This window comes from Bufo gargarizans, chromosome 1 (assembly GCF_014858855.1).
Source record: "Bufo gargarizans isolate SCDJY-AF-19 chromosome 1, ASM1485885v1, whole genome shotgun sequence".
Lineage (NCBI taxonomy): Eukaryota > Metazoa > Chordata > Amphibia > Anura > Bufonidae > Bufo > Bufo gargarizans.
In genome coordinates this window covers 415,849,577-415,869,435 of record NC_058080.1, presented here as the reverse complement: position 1 = coordinate 415,869,435, position 19,859 = coordinate 415,849,577, and the positions used below count along the sequence as shown (strand labels likewise).

Genomic DNA, 19,859 nt, shown 5'->3' with positions numbered 1-19,859 from the left:
ACGAATCAGAAATGGCGAGATTTGTATCAGATGAAGCTACCTATAGAAAATTGAAAAGTAACCCCACTTTTGAGTACAAACAGATTCTTGATGGTATACTAGCAGAGGGTTTTAAGAAAGGAATACTAAACAAAAAAGAGTATCAGTACCTGACTGTTCCATTTCCAATAGTGCCGGTGATATATCACCTACCAAAAGTGCACAAAAGCCTGACTGATCCCCCAGGGAGACCGATAATTTCGGGTCTTAATTCCCTGACCTGTAAGATCACGGAATATATTGATTTTTACTTACAGGGGTATGTGATACAAAATCCGTCACATCTGAAGGATACAGGGGCAGTGATACACCTTATCAAAGATCTAAGCCCCCCTAGTGGGAAGCAGGATCAAAGAAGACCCCAAAATAGGAGATTTGCAGGGAAATTTCATCCTGGAATGCCTCGAATATTGTTTAGATTATAACTACTTTTGGTTTAGGGACTCTCACTACGTACAGTGCATCGGTACGGCGATGGGGGCGAAATTCGCCCCCAGTTTCGCTAATATTTTCATGGGGGCATGGGAGGAGAGAACTATCCTTCCCACACTAGGAGCGGACACCCCAGGGGGTAAGTTGACCCTCTGGAGGAGATACATCGATGACTGTCTCCTAGTGTGGGAAGGAGAGAAAGAGGGACTTGAGACCTTCATCCAACAATTAAACAACAATGATTGGAACTTGCGATTTGTGGGGGAAATCAGTAATGTCTCCATTCATTTTTTGGATTTATGTATACAGATAAAGGGGGGTCGTTTTATAACTAGCTCGTACTTTAAAGAGACAGATGTCAACTCATACATTGATATGAAGAGTTGCCATTACGGACCATGGCTCAAAAACATACCGAAGGGTCAGTTTAAAAGGATGGCCCGTAATTGCACAGTAGTGGAAGATTATAGGACACAATGCAAGGTACTAAAAGATAGATTCCTGGAAAGAGGTTATGATGAGGCGGGTCTTGAGATGTGTATACAAACGGTAGAGGAGGAAAAAAAGAAAGAACATGAATGTAGGAAAGAAAGAATGGAAAGGATTATAGGTTCTCCTTTGTGTCTAAATATTGCTCGATGTCTGATAACATTAAAAAAGTGGTGAAAAAGAATTGGGGTATTTTAAAAAATGACCCAGTATTAGGAAAAGTCATACCTGACAATCCCTCCTTCATTTTTAGGAAAGCGGCTAGTATTAGAACAAAGCTTGTGCACAGTGCCATCCCTCCAGTAGGTGTAAAACGAAAGAAGGAAGGGGGAAAATTCACATGGTGCGGGTTCTGTGCAGGGTGTAAGAATCGCAATACCAAAGGACGATTAAGGAATATTAACTGTATGATATCTAAGAAAAATGGAGGGGAGTTCCGTATAAAGGGAAACTGTTCATGTGAGAATGAGGGTGTCATATACGTGCTGGAGTGCCCTTGTGGGCTCCAGTACGTTGGTAGGACAGTAAGGAAGTTGACGATAAGGATTCAAGAACACCTACGGAACATCAAGAAAGGGTTGATGACCCATAGTGTATCGGCTCACTTCAAGCTCAAACATGGGAAAGATCCGCGGGGCTTGAAGTTTGCCGGAGTAGAAATCGTTAGGCCACATTGGCGAGGAGGGGACCCGTTGGCACAAATTAATAAAAAGGAAGTAGAATGGATCTACCAGTTAGGGACCCTGCAGCCAGGTGGCCTAAACATAGAATTTGACTTGAAACCATGCATAGTGTAAACCATTTCTATGGGTGACGCTATTCATGAGCTCTTTACCTTCCCTCTTGAGGACCTTGAGCCACGTCATGGGGGAGTGAACGTTCTAGTGGGCGGTTGTGCCATGTGACGTGAGCGTCATGGGGAGGAGGGGGGGGGTTGAGAGCACCTGAGTGACGTGACCAGAAATGGGCGGTACGTAGGCGATAGTAGTATGAATCGCATGGATAATTGTGTGAAATTTGTGGGATTCTAGATATAGGCTGCACAAACTCAAAGGAGAATGAGGATCTTCAGATGATATGTTGCGGGATAGAAATGTATTATAGTAGTATTAGTGAAGTCTATTATGAAACAGAAATGTGGTAACTCGAAAGGGGATGTGTTTTATTACTATATATTTTATAGATGTCCGGAATATGGAGAGATTTTCTCCCAGTGTAGAGGAAGGCTATTGTTTGGATTTTTGTATCTGTGTATTACTGGAACTGTTGTATGATTTGAAACCGTTGCATATATGAATTTGATCTGAATAAGTTTTGGGCTAACTCCGGCTCCTGTAATTTGAGAGACCGGGCTATTTAAAGGGCCCTACTGCAGACATGCGCAGTTGTCGCCCCTGAGGAAGCCAGAGAGCGAAACCCGGGTCGGGCAGGAACGTGACGGTTTATATTGTGTCAAATGCCTTTTGTTCATCAACTCTTGTGAGTAGAATAAAACCTTTTAACCAACTTGTGAGAGGGTGCTGCACTACTCTGCCAAATCTTCTTAATCCTGTAGAGGAGGGGGTCTGTGGGAGATCGGATCCCTTGGGAGAAGAGGAGAGAGGCTGGTGCCCTGCTTTATTCACCGGTGAACCGGAGAACATAGTCTCAAGCAGCGCGGTTCCAAACACCTTCATTACCTGACTACTCGGTGTGAACGACCTACCACGCCAAACCGGGACCAGCAGCGCAAGTACTTGTCCGTGTTGGGACACAGGATTGACTTTTATATTTTATTTTTATAAGTAACTGACAGCTATCTCTGTATACACAGTAATAGGGCGAAGGCTGTCAGTCACTGATGGGACCGCCTGCTTGTCTTCAGTCAGTGACTGACAGCTATCTCTGTATACACAGAAATAGTGGGAAGGCAGTCAGTCACTGATAGTCACTGACTGAAGACAAGCAGACGGTCCTGACAGCCATCTCTGTATACACAGTAATAGGGGGAAGGCTGTCAGTCACTGATAGGACCGTCTCCTTGTCTTCAGTCAGTAACTGACAGCTATCTCTGTATACACAGTAATAGGGGGAAGGCTGTCAGTCATTGATAGGACCGCCTGCTTGTCTTCAGTCAGTGACTGACAGCTATCTCTGTATACACAGTAATAGGGGGAAGGCTGTCAGTCACTGATAGGACCGCCTGCTTGTCTTCAGTCAGTGACTGACAGCTATCTCTGTATACACAGTAATAGGGGGAAGGCTGTCGGTCATTGATAGGACCGTCTGCTTGTCTTCAGTCAGTGACTGCCAGCTATCTCTGTATACACATTAATAGAGGGAAGGCTGTCAGTCACTGATAGGACCGTCTGCTTGTCTTCAGTCAGTGACTGACAGCTATCTCTGTATACACAGTCATAGAGGGCAGGCAGTCAGTCACTGATAGGACCGTCTCCTTGTCTTCAGTCAGTGACTGACAGCTATCTCTGTATACACAGTAATAGGGGGCAGGCTGTCAGTCACTGATAGGACTGTCTCCTTGTCTTCATTCAGTGACTGACAGCTATCTCTGTATACACAGTCATAGAGGGAAGGCTGTCAGTCACTGATAGGACCGTCTGCTTGTCTTCAGTCAGTAACTGACAGCTATCTCTGTATACACAGTCATAGAGGGAAGGCTGTCAGTCACTGATAGGACCGTCTCCTTGTCTTCAGTCAGTGACTGACAGCTATCTCTGTATACACAGTCATAGAGGGAAGGCTGTCAGTCACTGATAGGACCGCCTGCTTTATTTCAAAGCCCAGAATGAGCAGGAATTTTAACCATTTCACATCCACCCATAGGATATAAACGTCCTATGGGTGGATGTTTATCTCGGAATGGAAGTTCTGGAACGTCCATTCAGAGATGGCAGCTGCATGCTAATCGTGCAGCTGCTGAGTGCGGGGGGGGGGGGGGGGGGGGTCAGCTGTTAGTGACAGCAGGGCAACCCAGAGAGAAGGCAGGGACAGTTCCCAGGTGTCCCTGCCTTCTAGATCGCTGTACACACAGAGCTCAACGAGCGATGTGTGTACAGATCAGGAAGCACTATGAGACAACCGGGGCCAGATGAGTGCAGGAGCTGTCGGGTCTTCTACAGACCTTGATCAGCCCTGCACTGAGGCTGTACAGCGCAGTATACTGCTGCACAGCCCCTCTGGGGGTGTATTTCCCCTGTAACTGGGGCAACTATGTCAGCCCCAGGTACAGGAGAATTCATTAGTGGGAAAAAAATAAGTTAAATGTCCCCCAGAGGTCTTGTATGACCATATGGGGGACGCAAAGTGTATAATAAAAAAAAAGAAGTTTAAATCAGTTTAACCCCTTTTGGACACAGCCTTATTTCACCTTAAGGACCAGGCCATTTTTTGCAAATCTGACCAGTGTCACTTTATGTGGTGATAACTTTAAAACGCTTTGACTTATCCAGGCCATTCTTAGTTTTTTCGTCACATATTGTTCTTCAAGACACTCGTAAAATGAAGTAAAAAAAATGCATTTTTATTTATAAATAAAAATTTACAACAATTTGTTTTTTTTAAATGGCAAATTTCCAAGTTTCAATTTCTCTACTTCTATAATAGATAGTAATACCTCAAAACATAGTTATTACTTTACATTCCCCATATGTCTACTTCATGTTTGGATCATTTTGGAAATGATATTTAATATTTTGGGGATGTTACAAGGCTTAGAAGTTTAGAAGCAAATACCCAATTTTTAGGGACCAGTTCAGGTCTGAAGTCACTTTGTGAGACTTACATAATAGAAACCACCCAAAAATGACCCCATTCTAGAAACGACACCCCTCAAGGTATTCAAAACTGATTTTACAAACATCGTTTACCCTTTAGGTGTTTCACAAGAGTTAATGGTATATGGAGATAAAATTTCTGAATTTAGATTTTTGGGCAAATTTTCCATTTTAATCAATTTTTTCCAGTAACAAAGCAGGGGTTAACAGCCAAACAAAATGCTATATTTATTGCCCCGATTCTGTAGTTTGCAGAAACGCCCCATATGTGGCCGTAAACTACTGTACGGGCACACAGTAGGGCGTAGAGGGAAAGGTGCGCTGTGTGGTATTTGGAATGCAGATTTTGCTGGACTGGTTTGTTTACACCATGTCCCATTTGGAGCCCCCCCTGATGCACCCCTAGAGTAGAAACTCCATAAAAGTGACCCCATTTTGGAAACTACGGGATAAGGTGGCAGTTTTGTTGGGACTATTTTTAGGGTACATATGATTTTTGGTCTATCTATATTACATTTTTGTGAGGCAAGGTTACCAGAAATTGAAATTCTGAAATTTCATCTCCATTTGCCAATAATTCTTGTGGAGCACCTAAAGGGTTAACGACGTTTGCAAAATCAGTTTTGAATACCTTGAGGGGTATAGTTTCTTAGATGGGGTCGCTTTTATGGAGTTTTTACTCTAGGGGTGCATCAGGGGGGCTTCAAATGGGACATAGTTAAAAAAAAAAAAAAAAAAAAAAAAAAGGCCATCACAATCTGCCTTCCAGAAACCATCCGGCATTCCTTTCCTTCTGAGCCCTGCCGTTTGGTCATACAGCAGTTTACGACCACATATGGGGTGTTTCTGTAAACTGCAGAATCAGGGTAATAAATATTAAGTTTTGTTTGGCTGTTAACCCTTGCTTTGTTATTAGAAAAAAAAACTGATAAAAATGGAAAATTTGGCAAAAAGTTGTTTTTTCGGCGTTTTTATTTTTTACCGTGTTCATCTGAACGGTTGGGGGGTATTTTTATAGAGCAGATTCTTACGGACGCGGCGATACCTAATATGTGATGTAAGGTGGAAAAAAAAAAAAAAACTTTTTTGCACCGTTTTTTTGTTTTTTTTTGGACAGTGTTCATCTGAGGGGTTGGGGGGTATTTTTATAGAGCAGATTCTTACGGACGTGGCAATACCCAATATGTCAACTTTTGAAATTTATTTTAGTTTTACTAAATAATATTTTGAAAAAAATTTTTTTTAGTTTTAGTGTCTCAAGTCTGAGAACCATTTTTTTTTAAATCTGATTTTCAGTGGCTAAATTGAGATATAAAATTTAGTACTCCATGGAAGTGTGGTACTCCCTGAAGCAACCAATAATGCAGAGGCCTGGATGATCGGGGCACGTGTCACACTGAGTAGTTGTGTCCTTCCGTATCCCCCTCCTGTGACACACTCTGCACCTTTTTTGGGTCTGTCCCTTCTTTCCAGTATGGGGGACCACACCTGGAAAGTTACTGAGGTACTCCAGCCTGCTCTTTACCGGTCAGAAAAGATCAGGTCCTTGAGGACTGCCTCATAGAACTGAAGGAATGTCCATGTGTTGCAAGCGCTCCGGGACAGAACAAAAAGAGTTTTACAAGGCAACCTGCACCAAGTAGACCGCAACTTTTTTGTACCATGCCCGGGTTTTGCGCATGGCGTTATATGGTTTGAGGACTTGATCAGAGAGATCAACTCCTCCCATATACCGATTGTAGTCGACGATACAATCGGGCTTGAGGACAGTTACAGCGGTACCTCGCACAGGGACAGGGTTGATGCCGTTATCATGAATTGTGGACACTACAAGGACATCCCTCTTGTCCTTATATCTGACCAGCAACAGGTTTTCAGTGGTAAGGGCATGGGTCTCACCCCTGGGGATAGGTACCTGGAGGGTGTGGGCAGGGAGGCCACATTGATTTTTCCCCGCACGGTCCCAGAAGCGGACTTGGATTTGGCGTTGAGGGACTGGAACAAGGGGATACTAGTATAAAAGTTATCCACGTACAGGTGGTAACCCTTATCTAGCACACAAGTTTCCCGCTAACACCCAAAGTGGGGGGGACATTCTGGGGGTTCAATACAGGAATCTCGCCCTTCGTACACACAAAACTTGTAAGTGTACCCTGAGGTACTCTCACAAAGTTTGTACAGCTTCACACCATACCTCGCCCGCTTAGAGGGAACATACTGGCGGCAAGCTGCAGCACCCCTAGGGGGTCTAGGGTCACACAGCTGTTCTGTGGACCCCAGACACCCGATTTAGGGTGATGCAACAAAAATTTGTTGTTGTTTTTTTTCCCTCACTAAATTTCCCTGAATATCCCTGTCTAACCTAACCTTTCCCTAAATACCTAGGGGGTGATGGGGCACAGATGGGGGTGCTGGCTGGAGATCGGTGCAGCTCTTGTTCCACGTGCAGTGCTCCTCTCTCCTCCGCTCCGGGACACAAAAGGAGAGAGGAGCGCTGCAATAATTTGAATGAACCGCCGGCCCAGCCGACCAATGTGAGCAATCCTGAGAGGTGATGTCACCATTACCTCTCAGGATCGCAGGATGGTGATTGGTGGTGTATTGTAACACCACCGATCAACATCCTGTTCCAGGTTATCGGGTCCCCAGAGACCCGAATAACCCGGAAACGCAGCAAACCGCAAGTCTGAATTGACCTGCGGTTTTCTGCAATCGCTGACATGGGGGGGGGGGGGGTCACAGGACCCCCCGTGCATTTAGCCAAGGTGCCTGCTCAATAATTTCAGCAGGCACCGGGTTCCGATCACCACCCGCCGGCGATTGGAACTATACATGACGTACCGGTACGTCATGTGTCCGGAAGAGGTTAAACAAACTGTAGAACCCCTTTAAACACTAACTTGTCCTGAAAACCACTGAAGAAAGGGTCCTGAATGGACAAGGCCTGGAGTTTAGGCTACTTTCACACTAGCGTTCGGGCGGATCCGTTCTGAACGGATCCGCTCATAATAATGCAGACGGAGGCTCCGTTCAGAACGGATCCGTCTGCATTAAAATGGCAAAAAAAAAAGCTAAGTGTGAAAATAGCCTCGGACGGATCCGTCCAGACTTTCAATGTAAAGTCAATGGGGGACGGATCCGCTTGAAGATTGAGCCACATTGTGGCATCTTCAAACGGATCCGTCCCCATTGACTTACATTGTAAGTCTGGACGGATCCGCACGCCTCCGCACAGCCAGGCGGACACCCGAACGCTGCAAGCAGCGTTCAGCTGTCCGCCTGTCCGTGCGGAGGCGAGCGGAGCGGAGGCTGAACGCCGCCAGACTGATGCAGTCTGAGCGGATCCGCTCCATTCAGACTGCATCAGGGCTGGACGGCTGCGTTCGGGTCCGCTCGTGAGCTCCTTCAAACGGAGCTCACGAGCGGACCAGCGAACGCTAGTGTGAAAGGAGCCTTACAGATTCTTCTCGCTGATGTTACAGCTACCAGAAAGATGTTTTTTTAAGGTGAGCCATTTTGTAGAAATAGATTCTAATGGTCAAAGGAGGCCGAAGTTAACCCTGACAGCAAGGCCGGCTCCAGGTTCACGTTGGCCCTTGGGCGATAAATCTCAGTGGGCCTCCTTGTGGCATTTGTCAAATGTCACAACGGCATCTGAAAGTGTTAAAAACAGGAGCGCAAGCTTCCTGCTCAGACGCGCCTTCCCCCAGCAGAGATTAGGGAAGGCACCCAGTTTTAAAAATGAGCCGCAGCCTGATCTAGGCTTCCAGGCTCATTGTTAGTATATAACAGTTCAGGCCACTAGGTGGCAGCACTAAACTGTGATATAGCGATTTCTATAGAGTATAATGGAGCAATTTCCATTATTCTGTAAGTTGCAATCTGATGAAAAGTAATTTAACCACTTAACATCTAGGCCATTTACCCCCTTCCTGACCAGGCCTAATTTTGCAAATCTGACATATCTCACTTTATGTGGTAATAACTTGGGAACACTTACTTATTCAAGCCATTCAGGAGATTGTTTTCTCGAGACACATTGTACTTCATGATAGTCATAAATTTGAGTCAATATATTTCACCTTTATTTATTGAAAAATCCCAAATTTACCAAAATTTTTGAAAAATTCGCAATTTTCAAAAGTTCAATTTCTCTACTTTAAAACAGAAAGTGATACCTCATAAAATATTTATTACTTGACATTTCCAAAATGATGCCAACATAAAGTAGACATATGGGGAATGCTATTTTATTTTTTTAGGACGTTAGAAGGCTTAGAATTTTAGAAGCAATTCTTAAGAAAATTGCCAAAACCCACTTTTTAAAGGACCAGTTCAGGTCTGAAGTCACTTTGTGGGGCCTACATAGTGGATACACCCATAAATGAACCCATTGTAGAAACTACACCCCTCAAGTTACTTAAAACTGATTTTACAAACTTTGTCAAGCCTTTAGGCGTTCCACAAGAATTAAAGGAAAATGGAGATCAAATTTTGCCAGTTTTATTGGTACTATTTTTGGGTACATATGATTTTTTGATCATTCATTATAACACTTTATGGGGCAAGGTGACCAAAAAATTGGTTGTTTTAGCACAGTTTTTAATCATTTATTTTTACAGCGTTCACCTGAGGGGTTCGGTCAAGTGACATTTTTATAGAGCAGATCGTTACGGACGTGGCGATGCCTAATTTGTATACTTTTTTAAGTTTTACACAATAGCATTTTTGAAACAAAAAAAATTATGTTTTAATGTGTCCATGTTCTGAGAGCTAAAGTTTTTTTTATTTATTGAGCAATTTTCTTATGTAGGGGCTCATTTTTTGCAGGATGAGGTGACTGCTTTATTGGTACCATTTTGTGGGACATGCGCCTTTTTGATCACTTGGTGTTGCACTTTTTGTGATGTAAGGTGACAAAAAAAAACTTTTTTTTAATGTATTTTTTATGGTGTTTATCGGACTGGGTCGATCATGTGATATATTTATAGAGCCGACCGTCACAGACGCGGCAACACCAAATATGTCTATTTTATAAATTTATTTCTATTTTTAACTTTTTTTTTTTTTATTCCTTATTTGGGGAATTTTTTTTTTACATGTGAAACCTTTAAAGGGCTTCTGTCACCCCACTAAAGTGATATTTTTTTTTTGGGCTAGTGAAATTAGTTATATTGCGATATATCACAATATAATTGTGTTACTTACTTTGATCCAGCAGTTTCTGCAAAAAACGAAGTTTTATAATATGTAAATTCGGTCTCTAACAGCAAGTAGGGCGGCTACTTGCTGCTAGCTGCTGCAGAAATCCGCCCCCTCGTCGTGTTGATTGACAGGGCCAGCCGGGATCTCCTCCTCCGGCCAGCCCTGTCGGCATTTCAAAAATCGCGCGCCTCTGTTGATTCGGCGCAGGCGCTCTGAGATGAGGAGGCTCGTCTCCTCAGCACTCCCTCAGTGCGCCTGCGCCGATGACATCACCGAAATAGAAGACGTCATCGGCGCAGGCGCACTGAGGGAGTGCTGAGGAGACGAGCCTCCTCATCTCAGAGCGCCTGCGCCGAATCAACAGAGGCGCGCGATTTTTGAAATGCCGACAGGGCTGGCCGGAGGAGGAGATCCCGGCTGGCCCTGTCAATCAACACGACGAGGGGGCGGATTTCTGCAGCAGCTAGCAGCAAGTAGCCGCCCTACTTGCTGTTAGAGACCGAATTTACATATTATAAAACTTCGTTTTTTGCAGAAACTGCTGGATCAAAGTAAGTAACACAATTATATTGTGATATATCGCAATATAACTAATTTCACTAGCCCAAAAAAAAAACACTTTAGTGGGGTGACAGAAGCCCTTTAAAAAAAAAAAAATTCTTACACTTTTCGTCCCCCATAAGGTCATACAAGACCTCTGGGGGACATTTAACTTTTTTTTTTCACTGTTGATTTCTCCTGTAACTGAGGCTGACATAGTAGCCCAAGTTACAGGAGAAATACTCCCCCAGAGAGGCTGTTCACTATACTGTGCTGTACAGCCTCAGTGCAGGGCTGATTGAGGTCTGTAGAAGACCTCACAGCTCCTGCACTCGCCCGACTCCGACTTCCTGCACTGTATACACAGTGCTCGGTGAGCGCTGTGTATACAGCAATCTAGAAGGCAGGGACACCTGGGCACTGTCCCTGGCTTCTCTAAGGGTTGCCCTGCTGTCACTAACAACCCGATCTGCAGCTGCACGGTTACCATGCAGCTGCAGTCTCTGAATGAACATTCAGGAACGACCATTCAGAGATATAGAACCACCTGCCGGACGTTTTTAGTCTATGGGCGGACGGGAGAAGGAGAAAAAATAAATAAGTTTTGAAAATATAAAAAAAATTCAAACGTTAAATCACCCCACTTTCCCAAAAAATTTACAAAAAAAAAAAAAGAACATTATGGACATAGTCGCATGCAAAAACACCCATACTATTAAAATCTTAAAAAAGTTAGCCCATATAGTGAAGGATGTAACACAAAAAATAAAAAAAGCTGATTTGCCATTTTTTTCATCACTTTATCGCCCAAGAATATTGAGTAAAAAATGATCAAGTCATACACACCCCAAAATAGTATTGTCAAAAGACAGATTTCCCTCAAATGAGCCCCCACACATCTCTGTAGACATAACTATAAAAAAAAAAGGTTATGGGAGTCACAGAGGAGCAGGGGTTCTGTTAGTTTTCCGTGCGGGTGCAATGCGTGAGGTGAACGTATTGCACCCGCACTGAATTCTGACCCATTTATTTCTATGGGGTTGTGCACATGAGCGGTGATTTTCACGCATCACTTGTTCGTTGAGTGAAAATCGCAGCATGCTCTATATTGTGCGATTTTCACACGAGCAGGCCCCATAGAAGTGAATGGGGTGCGTGAAAATCGCATAGCATCCGCAAGCAAGTGCGGATGCGGTGCGATTTTCATGCATGGTTGCTAGGTGACAGTCTATTCACTGTATTATTTTCCCTTATAACATGGTTATAAGGGAAAATAATAGCATTCTGAATACAGAATGCATAGTATAATAGTGCTGGAGGGGTTAAAAAATAAATAAAAAAAGTTAACTCACCTTCTCCTCTTGATCGTGTAGTTCCCGGTCTCTTTACTTCTTGAATGATGAGCTGTGGGCTAAAGGACCTGTGGTGACGTCAGATCACATGCTCCATCACCACGGTGATGGACCATGTGATTAGAGCATGTGATCTGACGTCACCACAGGTCAATCCCAAGCCCGAATTTCTGTGAAGAAGTTCAGGTTTGGGTACCAAACATGCGTGATTTTTCTCACGCGAGTGCAAAACGCATTACAATGTTTTGCACTCGCGCAGAAAAATCACGCATTTTCCCGCAACGCACCCACCTCTTATCCGGGCCACAAATAAGAGGCCCGTGTGAAAGAGGCCTTAGGGTTGCCACCTTTCCCAACAAAAAATAATAGTTACACAAATTAAAAAGGTTGGTGTATCTATTTAAGTTTTATTTAGCCTCTATTTTTGAAATGATTATGCTGGGATTCGAACTCACAGCCATCTACATTAACCCCTTCAGGACCCTGGGATTTTAAATTTTTGTGTTTTCGGTTTTCCCTCCCCGCCTTCCCATAGTCCTAACTTTTTGATTTTTCCATTCACATAGCCTTATGAGGGCTTATTTTTTGCGGGACAGGTTGCACTTTCTAATGGCATCATTTAAGGTTGCATGCAATGTAGTAGGGAGCAGGGGAAAAAAAATTCCAAATGGGGTAGAATTGGGAAAAAAAAACGCAATTCTGATAAAGGTTTTTTTTTTTTTTTACACTGTACACTATGCGGTAAAATTGACCTGTTATTTTCATTCTCCAGGTCAGTAGGGTTCCAACAATACCACAGTTGAATAATTTTCCATAAGCATATTCTGACCCCCTTTTCTGTAGCTGAAGTATGTGTACGGGGCTGTGAGGACTAATTTTTTGCGGGAAGATCTGTTCTTTTCAGTGATACCAATTAAGTGTGTGCGACTTTTTGATCACTTTTTATTAAGAAATTATTGGGTAGTTGAAGTTTTTATTTTTTTGCCCCGCTACACCATTTGCCGTATGCCATTAACGGGGTTATCCCACTTTACGTTTTTATACTTACCTGCTGCCACCGCGCGTTCACTTCCTGAATTCTGGCTGGGGGCGGGCTTCATCTTGATTGAAGTCTTCTCCCGTCCGGGCCGCCCGCTGGACTGAACGCGCACGCCGCCGCGCATGCGTGATGGTGACTTATTTCTGGCCAGTATAGTACAGAGCCGGCATGCGCGTTCACAGCTCTGTACTATTCTGGCCCGGAAGAAGTCACTGTCGCGCATGCGCGGCAGCGTGCGCGTTCAGGACAGCGAGCGGCCCGGCCGGGAGAAAAGAAGGAGTCTTCTGGGCAAGCGCGACCATCGGGATTTTGGAGAAGAGCGGTGGCCGTAACCAGGGGAGACCGAGTCACAACAATAAGGTAAGTGGGGATGAATTTTATCCTAATCGGTGGGAATTTGTTAATTTTTACAAAAATAATCACTGTCAAATCATTAACAGATTTAACAGTGATCATTATGATGGGATAACCCCTTTAAGATTGTTATATTTTAATAGTATGGGCATTTTCACACGCGCCGATGCCCATGATTTTTTTAATTGTAAGTAGACATATTTGATATCATTGTGTCCATAACAACATGCTCTATAAAAATAGCACATGATCTAACCTGTCAGATGAATGTTGTGAAAAGTAAAAAATAAAAACAGTGCCAAAAACTGTAATTTTTTGGTTACCTTGCCTCAAAAATAAATAAATAAATAGACCAATCAAAAATCATATGTACCCCAAAATAGTACCAATAAAACTGGCACCTTATCCCCTAGTTTTCAAAATGGGGTAACTTTTGGGGAGTTTCTACTGTAAGGGTGCATCAGGGGGGCTTCAAATGGGATATGGCATCTAAAAACCAGTTCAGCAAAGTCTGCCTTCCAAAAACCATATGGCACTCCTTTTCTTCTGCGCCCTGCCGTGCGCCCTTACATCAGTTTACGACTACATGAGGGGCGTTTCTGTAAACCGCAGAATCAAGGTAATAAATATTTAGCTTCGTTTGGCTGTTAACCCTCGATGCGTTAAAGAAAAAAAATGGATTAAAATGGAAAATCTGCCAAAAAAGTGAAATTTAGAAAGGTCATCTCCACTTTCCTTTAATTCTTGTGGAACACCTAAAGGGTAAACAACGTTGGTAAAATCAGTTATGGGTAGCTTGAGGGGTGTAGTTTCTACAATGGGGTCATTTATGGGGGTTTCCACTATGTAAGCCCCACAAAGTGACGTCAGACCTGAACTGGTCCTTAAAAAGTGGGTTTTAAGAATTGCTTCTAAAATTCTAAGCCTTCTAACGTTCTAAAAAAATCAAATGACATTTACAAAACGATGCCAACATAAAGTAGACAGGAATGTTAAGTAATAAATATTTTATGAGGTATCACTTTCCGTTTTAAAAGCAGAGAAATAAAAAATTTTAAAATTGCAAATTTTTCAAAATTTGGGGTAAATTTTGGATTAGGTTATAAATATAGATGAAATATATAGACTCAAATTTACCACTGTCATGAAGTACAATGTGTCACGAGAAAATCTCAGAATGGCTTGGATAAGTAAAAGCGTTATTACCACATAAAGTGACACGTCAGATTTGCAAAATTAAGCTCTGTCAGGAAGGGGATAAATGGCCCAGATGTGAAGTGGTTAATGGATAAAATACAAGTTAGACCTCATGGGCGCGGCCGTTGGGCAGCCGCGGCTGTATTGCGGCCTGCAAACAGCGGGTCGGCAATCCACGGCCGTGTGCACCACGCATCACGGATGCGGACCAATTCACTTGAATGGGTCTGCAATTCCGGAGATGCGGAACGGAACGCCGGAAGCACTACGGAGTGCTTCAGGTCATATTTTTTTGCGCTGCGGACAGACCACAGACCCATTCAAGTTGAATGGGTCCGGCCCGCTGCACAGATGTTGCCCGTACATTGGGGACCGCAATTGCGGCCGCCAATGCACGGAACGTCCGCACAACGGCTGTGTGCAGGAGGCCTTATACTGAATCTTTTCCCATAAATCTAGATATCAATCTGCTCAGCTCCTCCTGCTCTATAACATGCTACCGGCAGCTCAAACACCATGTGCAATGTAACAGGTTCCCTTTAATTCATGTACATAAGGCCTTGTGGTGGGGCTAAAAATCTGGCTCCAACATTAAGCAGTGATTACATGCCCTGTGGTACCTTAACTATTAGGGCTCTGCTCATATGTTCCTGCAGAAACTTGGCAATAGACATTAAAAAAATCACTGCATTGTATATACCAATTCCATACAGATTCCCGATGCAGCAAGATGACTACTTTCCCATCACTATCCATTTTGTGCACATACAGTATCGAGCTGCATTTTGAAGATAAAAAGAAATCCGCCATTATTGTGCCTGCAGCACATTGCGTTTCTCCGAAAAGGTTTGCACATGAATGATGGGAGGAAAATCAGCAGGAGTTTCAATGACCCAGTACATGGCAGAATTACAGTGGATTTTAGACTCTAAATACCAAATGTATGGTTGTCAGAAGGAAATCATTGTGATGAGCCGGCACTGTATGTCACAGCAGTGCCAGACTGTGAAAAGGTGTAATGTGTGACTGTAGAAACCACGTAGGTCTTGTGAATAATTATATTCCTGGGTTATGAAAATCGAGAATTAGACCTCTCAGGAACCCTCACACTGCTAACATACAGAGTCTCACATTTCCTCTCTGCTGGCTGTCTGTGATCGTCATTCCACTCCATAATTAAAGTCACAAATGATATCACTAACTTCACAGCAAACCTTTCTTGTTTCTTTATTACATTTAAAGCCGTAATAGATGTAATTTTTTTCCCTTCGCTTTCTTCACATTCCGCAAGTGCTCTTATATGAAGTGAAGGGAATTACTACAGAACCCCTCTAATAAGGAAACATCACTGTTAAAGGGAACCTGTCACCGGGATTTTGGGTATAGAGCTGAGGACATGGGTTGCTAGATGGCTGCTAGCACTTCCACAATACCCAGTCCCCATAGCTCTGTGTGCTTTCATTGTGTAAAAAAAAAAAGAAAATTTGATACATATGCAAATTAACCTGAGATGAGTCCTGTATGTGAGATGAGTCAGGGACAGGACTCATCCCAGGTTAATTTGCATATGCATCAAATCGTAGTTTTTTTTACACAATAAAAGCACACAGAGCTATGGGGACTGGGTATTGCGGATGTGCTAGCGGCCATCTAGCAACCCATGTCCTCAGCTCTATACACAAAATCCCGGTGACAGGTTCCCTTTAAAGAGGTTGTCTGGGGGCCGAACCAGGAAGTTATCAGGACATCTACTGCTGGTAAGATTAAAAAAGCAAAGTGGGACAACCCCTTTAATATTGATGACTTCTCGACTCTGGGAGCCTTCACATTCAAAGTACAAATGCTCCAGAATTGGTATCTGATGTCTAATGCACAGATCCATATAGAGAAATCTTCCCATCTTGGAGAAAATTCCTTTCTTTTTAGAGTTTTCAGGTGTCTTCACATGCAGAAAACTTTGTTTCTGAAAATTTCTGCAACTAAAAATCTGTTCCAATTATCTGAATAGAGCTTGCAAAAATCTATGCACCTGCGGCCAAAACAACCCCATGGGACCGATTTTCAGTTGCTGTTTCTGCAACAAAGTCTTCTGCATCTGCAGACACCTGAAAACTCTCTAAAAAGAAAGGAATTTTCTCCAAGATGGGAAGATTTCTCTACATGGATCTGTGCATAAGACATCAGATACCAATGGGAGTATTTATACTTAGAATTCCTTGTTGTGACATTCCTCGGTTTCCTCCTGGAAATGTAAGAATGAGGCTTGGTCTACATGGAGACCCGATAATTATTATTTTCCCCTATAACATGGTTATAAAGGGAAAATAATAGCATTCTGAATACAGAATGCATAGTACAATAGGGCTGGAGGGGGTTAAAAAATAAATACAAATAAATTTAACCCACCTTAATCCACTCTTCTGCCTTCATCTGTGAGGCATAGGACCTTTGATGACGTCACTGCGCTCATCACATGGTCTTTTACCATGGTGATGGATCATGTGACGGACCATGTGATGAGCGTAGTAACGTCACCACGGGTCCTTTTCCTGTGCACAGCAAAGATGAAGACAGAAGAGAAGCCGGGCTGCGCGATCAAGTGGATTAGAGGGGAGTTAAAAAATATATATTTTTTTTTTTAACCCCTCCAGCCCTATTGTACTATGCATTCTGTAGTAAGAATGCTATTATTTTCCCTTATAACCATGTTATAAGGGAAAATAATAAAATCTACACAACACCTAACCCAAACCCGAACTTCTGTGAAGAAGTCCCGGTTTGTGTTTGGTTACCAAACATGCCGATTTTTCTCACGCACGTGCAAAACGCATTACAATGTTTTGCACTCGCGCTAAAAAATCGTGCATTTTCCCGCAACGCACCCGCATCTGACGCCCGTGTGAAAGCGGCCTTAGACTTTGACTACTACAAGGTCACTGTATGGTGACTGACAGCTGGAACTTACATCATTCGCGAGAACATGGATCCTGTGTCTCCCTCTATGGAATGGCAATCAAGTGTGTGCACTACCAGTCCATTTATTTCTATTGGACTGCTGGAGACTGGTGAGGATCTTTACTTGACAGCCCTATAGAAATTAATGGAGCGTCAGTATCCATACTCAATCTCCGCCACATTCATATGGGGAGAAAAAAGGAACTCCCATTCTCATGATGAGAGGAGTTCCAGTAGACAGATTGCCACCAATCATACACTTATTTCCTATCCTGTGGATAAGAGGATGCCTTTAAAACCTAGTACAAAGTACAACCCTATATAAAAAAAAAACAAAAAAAAAACATTAAGAATTTCAAGAATAGAGGCTAACTACATTGGATGTCAGGTGAGGCAACCTCTCGTACAAAAGAAACTAAGTGTGTAGACACAGACACTTACCCTTTCCATTTCTTTGAAGTCTTCATCTAGCTTGGTACCTTCAGCTCCTCCAACCTTTTCACTCACTTTCTGTAAGAAAATTAAGAAAACTTATTAAAATGTCCCAAAACTAAAACATTTTCTCTGTCTTAAAATAAAAATATTTATACAGAAGCATGGTCTTAAGACACTAAATGCATACATCACAATTTCCTGGTGACTTATTGGTTGCTATGTTTCACATGAGGAGAGAGATCTTGGAGCCTCATGCAAAAAAAATAACCATGGGCCCCTTAGCAACCATCATAATTACAATACGCCCATGCAATGTTAACACAGACCCTGCTCTTAAGGTCCCTTTGCATGGGCCAACTGACAAGGTAATTATCACCAACGATCTGTTTGTTCTCTATAATTGCCTGTTAGGCCTCTTGCACACGAATGTGTGCGCCCCGTTGCCGTATTGTGGACCGCATTTGCGGATTCGCAATACACAGGTGACGTTCCGCATCCATCACTTGAACGGGTCCGCAAATCCGGAGATGCGGAATGGTGGGGAACGGAAGCACGGAGCGGAACCCTACAGAAGCACTACGGAGTGCTTCCATGGGGTTTCGTCCCGTACTTCCGTTCCGCAAAAAGATAGAACATGTTCTAACTTTTTGCAGATCGGCCGGATCGCGGCCCCATTAAAGTGAATGGGTCCGCGATCCGTTGCGGCTACCCCACGTGCATTGCGGGCCGCAGCACGACCACAGGGTGCACACGTTCGTGTGCAAGAGGCCTTAGTCAGAGGAGGGAGAGCTACATCAACAATCATCTCCTCTGAATTGGGAAAAGCAATTGCTACTGCAATTAATAACAGATTCATTGTTTCTGGGCAGCAGCTCCCTCTTTACAATCTGCTGCCCAGAAAAAATAATTTTGGTATCCCTTCCTAGCTAAGGGTCCTTGTACACTGCCTTTAAGGGGTTGTCTGGATTCAGAGCTCAACCCGGACATAACCCCTTCTTCACCCAGACAGCGCCTCTGAGTGGAGAATCGGAGCATTTCATGCTCCAATGCTCTCCCTTACCCTGTGCTGCATCACTCAGGACAAGGGCTGTTCTGTTTTATGTTTACACTGCTAGGCAGAGGCTTCCGCCTAGCAGTGAGCCCAGTGACATCACTGGCACTAATGGGCAGGCTTTAACACTACCCTATTTAACACTACCCTGATTTCCCTGGGAACACTGCTAGGCAGAAGTCTCTGCCTAGCAGTGTAAACATAAAACAGAACAGCCCTTGTCCTGAGTGATGCAGCACAGGGTAAGGGAGAGCATTGGAGCATGAAATGCTCCGATTCTCCACTCAGAGGCGCTGTCTGCGTGAAGGAGCGTATATGTCTGGGTTCAGCTCTGAACCCGGACAACCCCTTTAAGGGCAAATTGCTTAGTCAACTTCAAGTTAAAGCTACATTGCATTAAAAAGTCACAGTTTCCATATTTGTGGGATTTTTGCTGTATTTCCCTTTCATGCCAAACAAAACAATGGTGCACATTAGCCTCAAAACATTTAAAATATTATGTCATAACTTATTTATTTACAACGTATCAACCCACTGTAAGAAGAAACTGGAGTAAGGTAGCAGACAACTGGTGCAAGCTCACTAGAAGCAGACCTACAAGAATGACAGGGGTGCAAAGAGTAGTAGACAAGCAGGGTCAGAACCTGGAGAGATAGACAGAGCCAAAACAACAGGCAAGAGGTTAGTCCTGAAACTAGCCACAGTCAGAATACTAGGAAAATCAGCAGAAGTCAATTCAGCAGATGAGAGGTTAATCCAGAAACTAGCCACAGTCAGAATACCAGGAGAATAAGTAAAAGCCAGCTCAGCAAATAATGGGTTAACCCATAAATCCAGATACTAGGAGACTCAGTGGAAGCCAAATCAACAGATGAGAAGTTAATCCAGAAAACAAGCCAAGGTCATTACACAAAGGGCTACCTTCAAGTACAAAGCACAGAGGTACAAACAGATCCAGAACACCTGACACCAGGCTTAAAGAAGCACTGTGTGTTCAA

At 43.4% G+C, this 19,859-nt stretch overlaps 1 protein-coding gene across 1 annotated transcript in view; it reads right to left on the bottom strand.

Annotated features, from left to right (window-relative positions):
• Positions 1 to 19,859, bottom strand: part of SH3GL2 (SH3 domain containing GRB2 like 2, endophilin A1) — a 160,803-nt gene that overhangs the window by 39,339 nt on the left and 101,605 nt on the right. Inside the window, exon 2 of the mRNA XM_044286483.1 lies at positions 17,817 to 17,885. Within this exon, the coding sequence (XP_044142418.1) occupies positions 17,817 to 17,885 (69 nt within the window). The remainder of the gene's footprint in view (positions 1 to 17,816; positions 17,886 to 19,859) is intronic.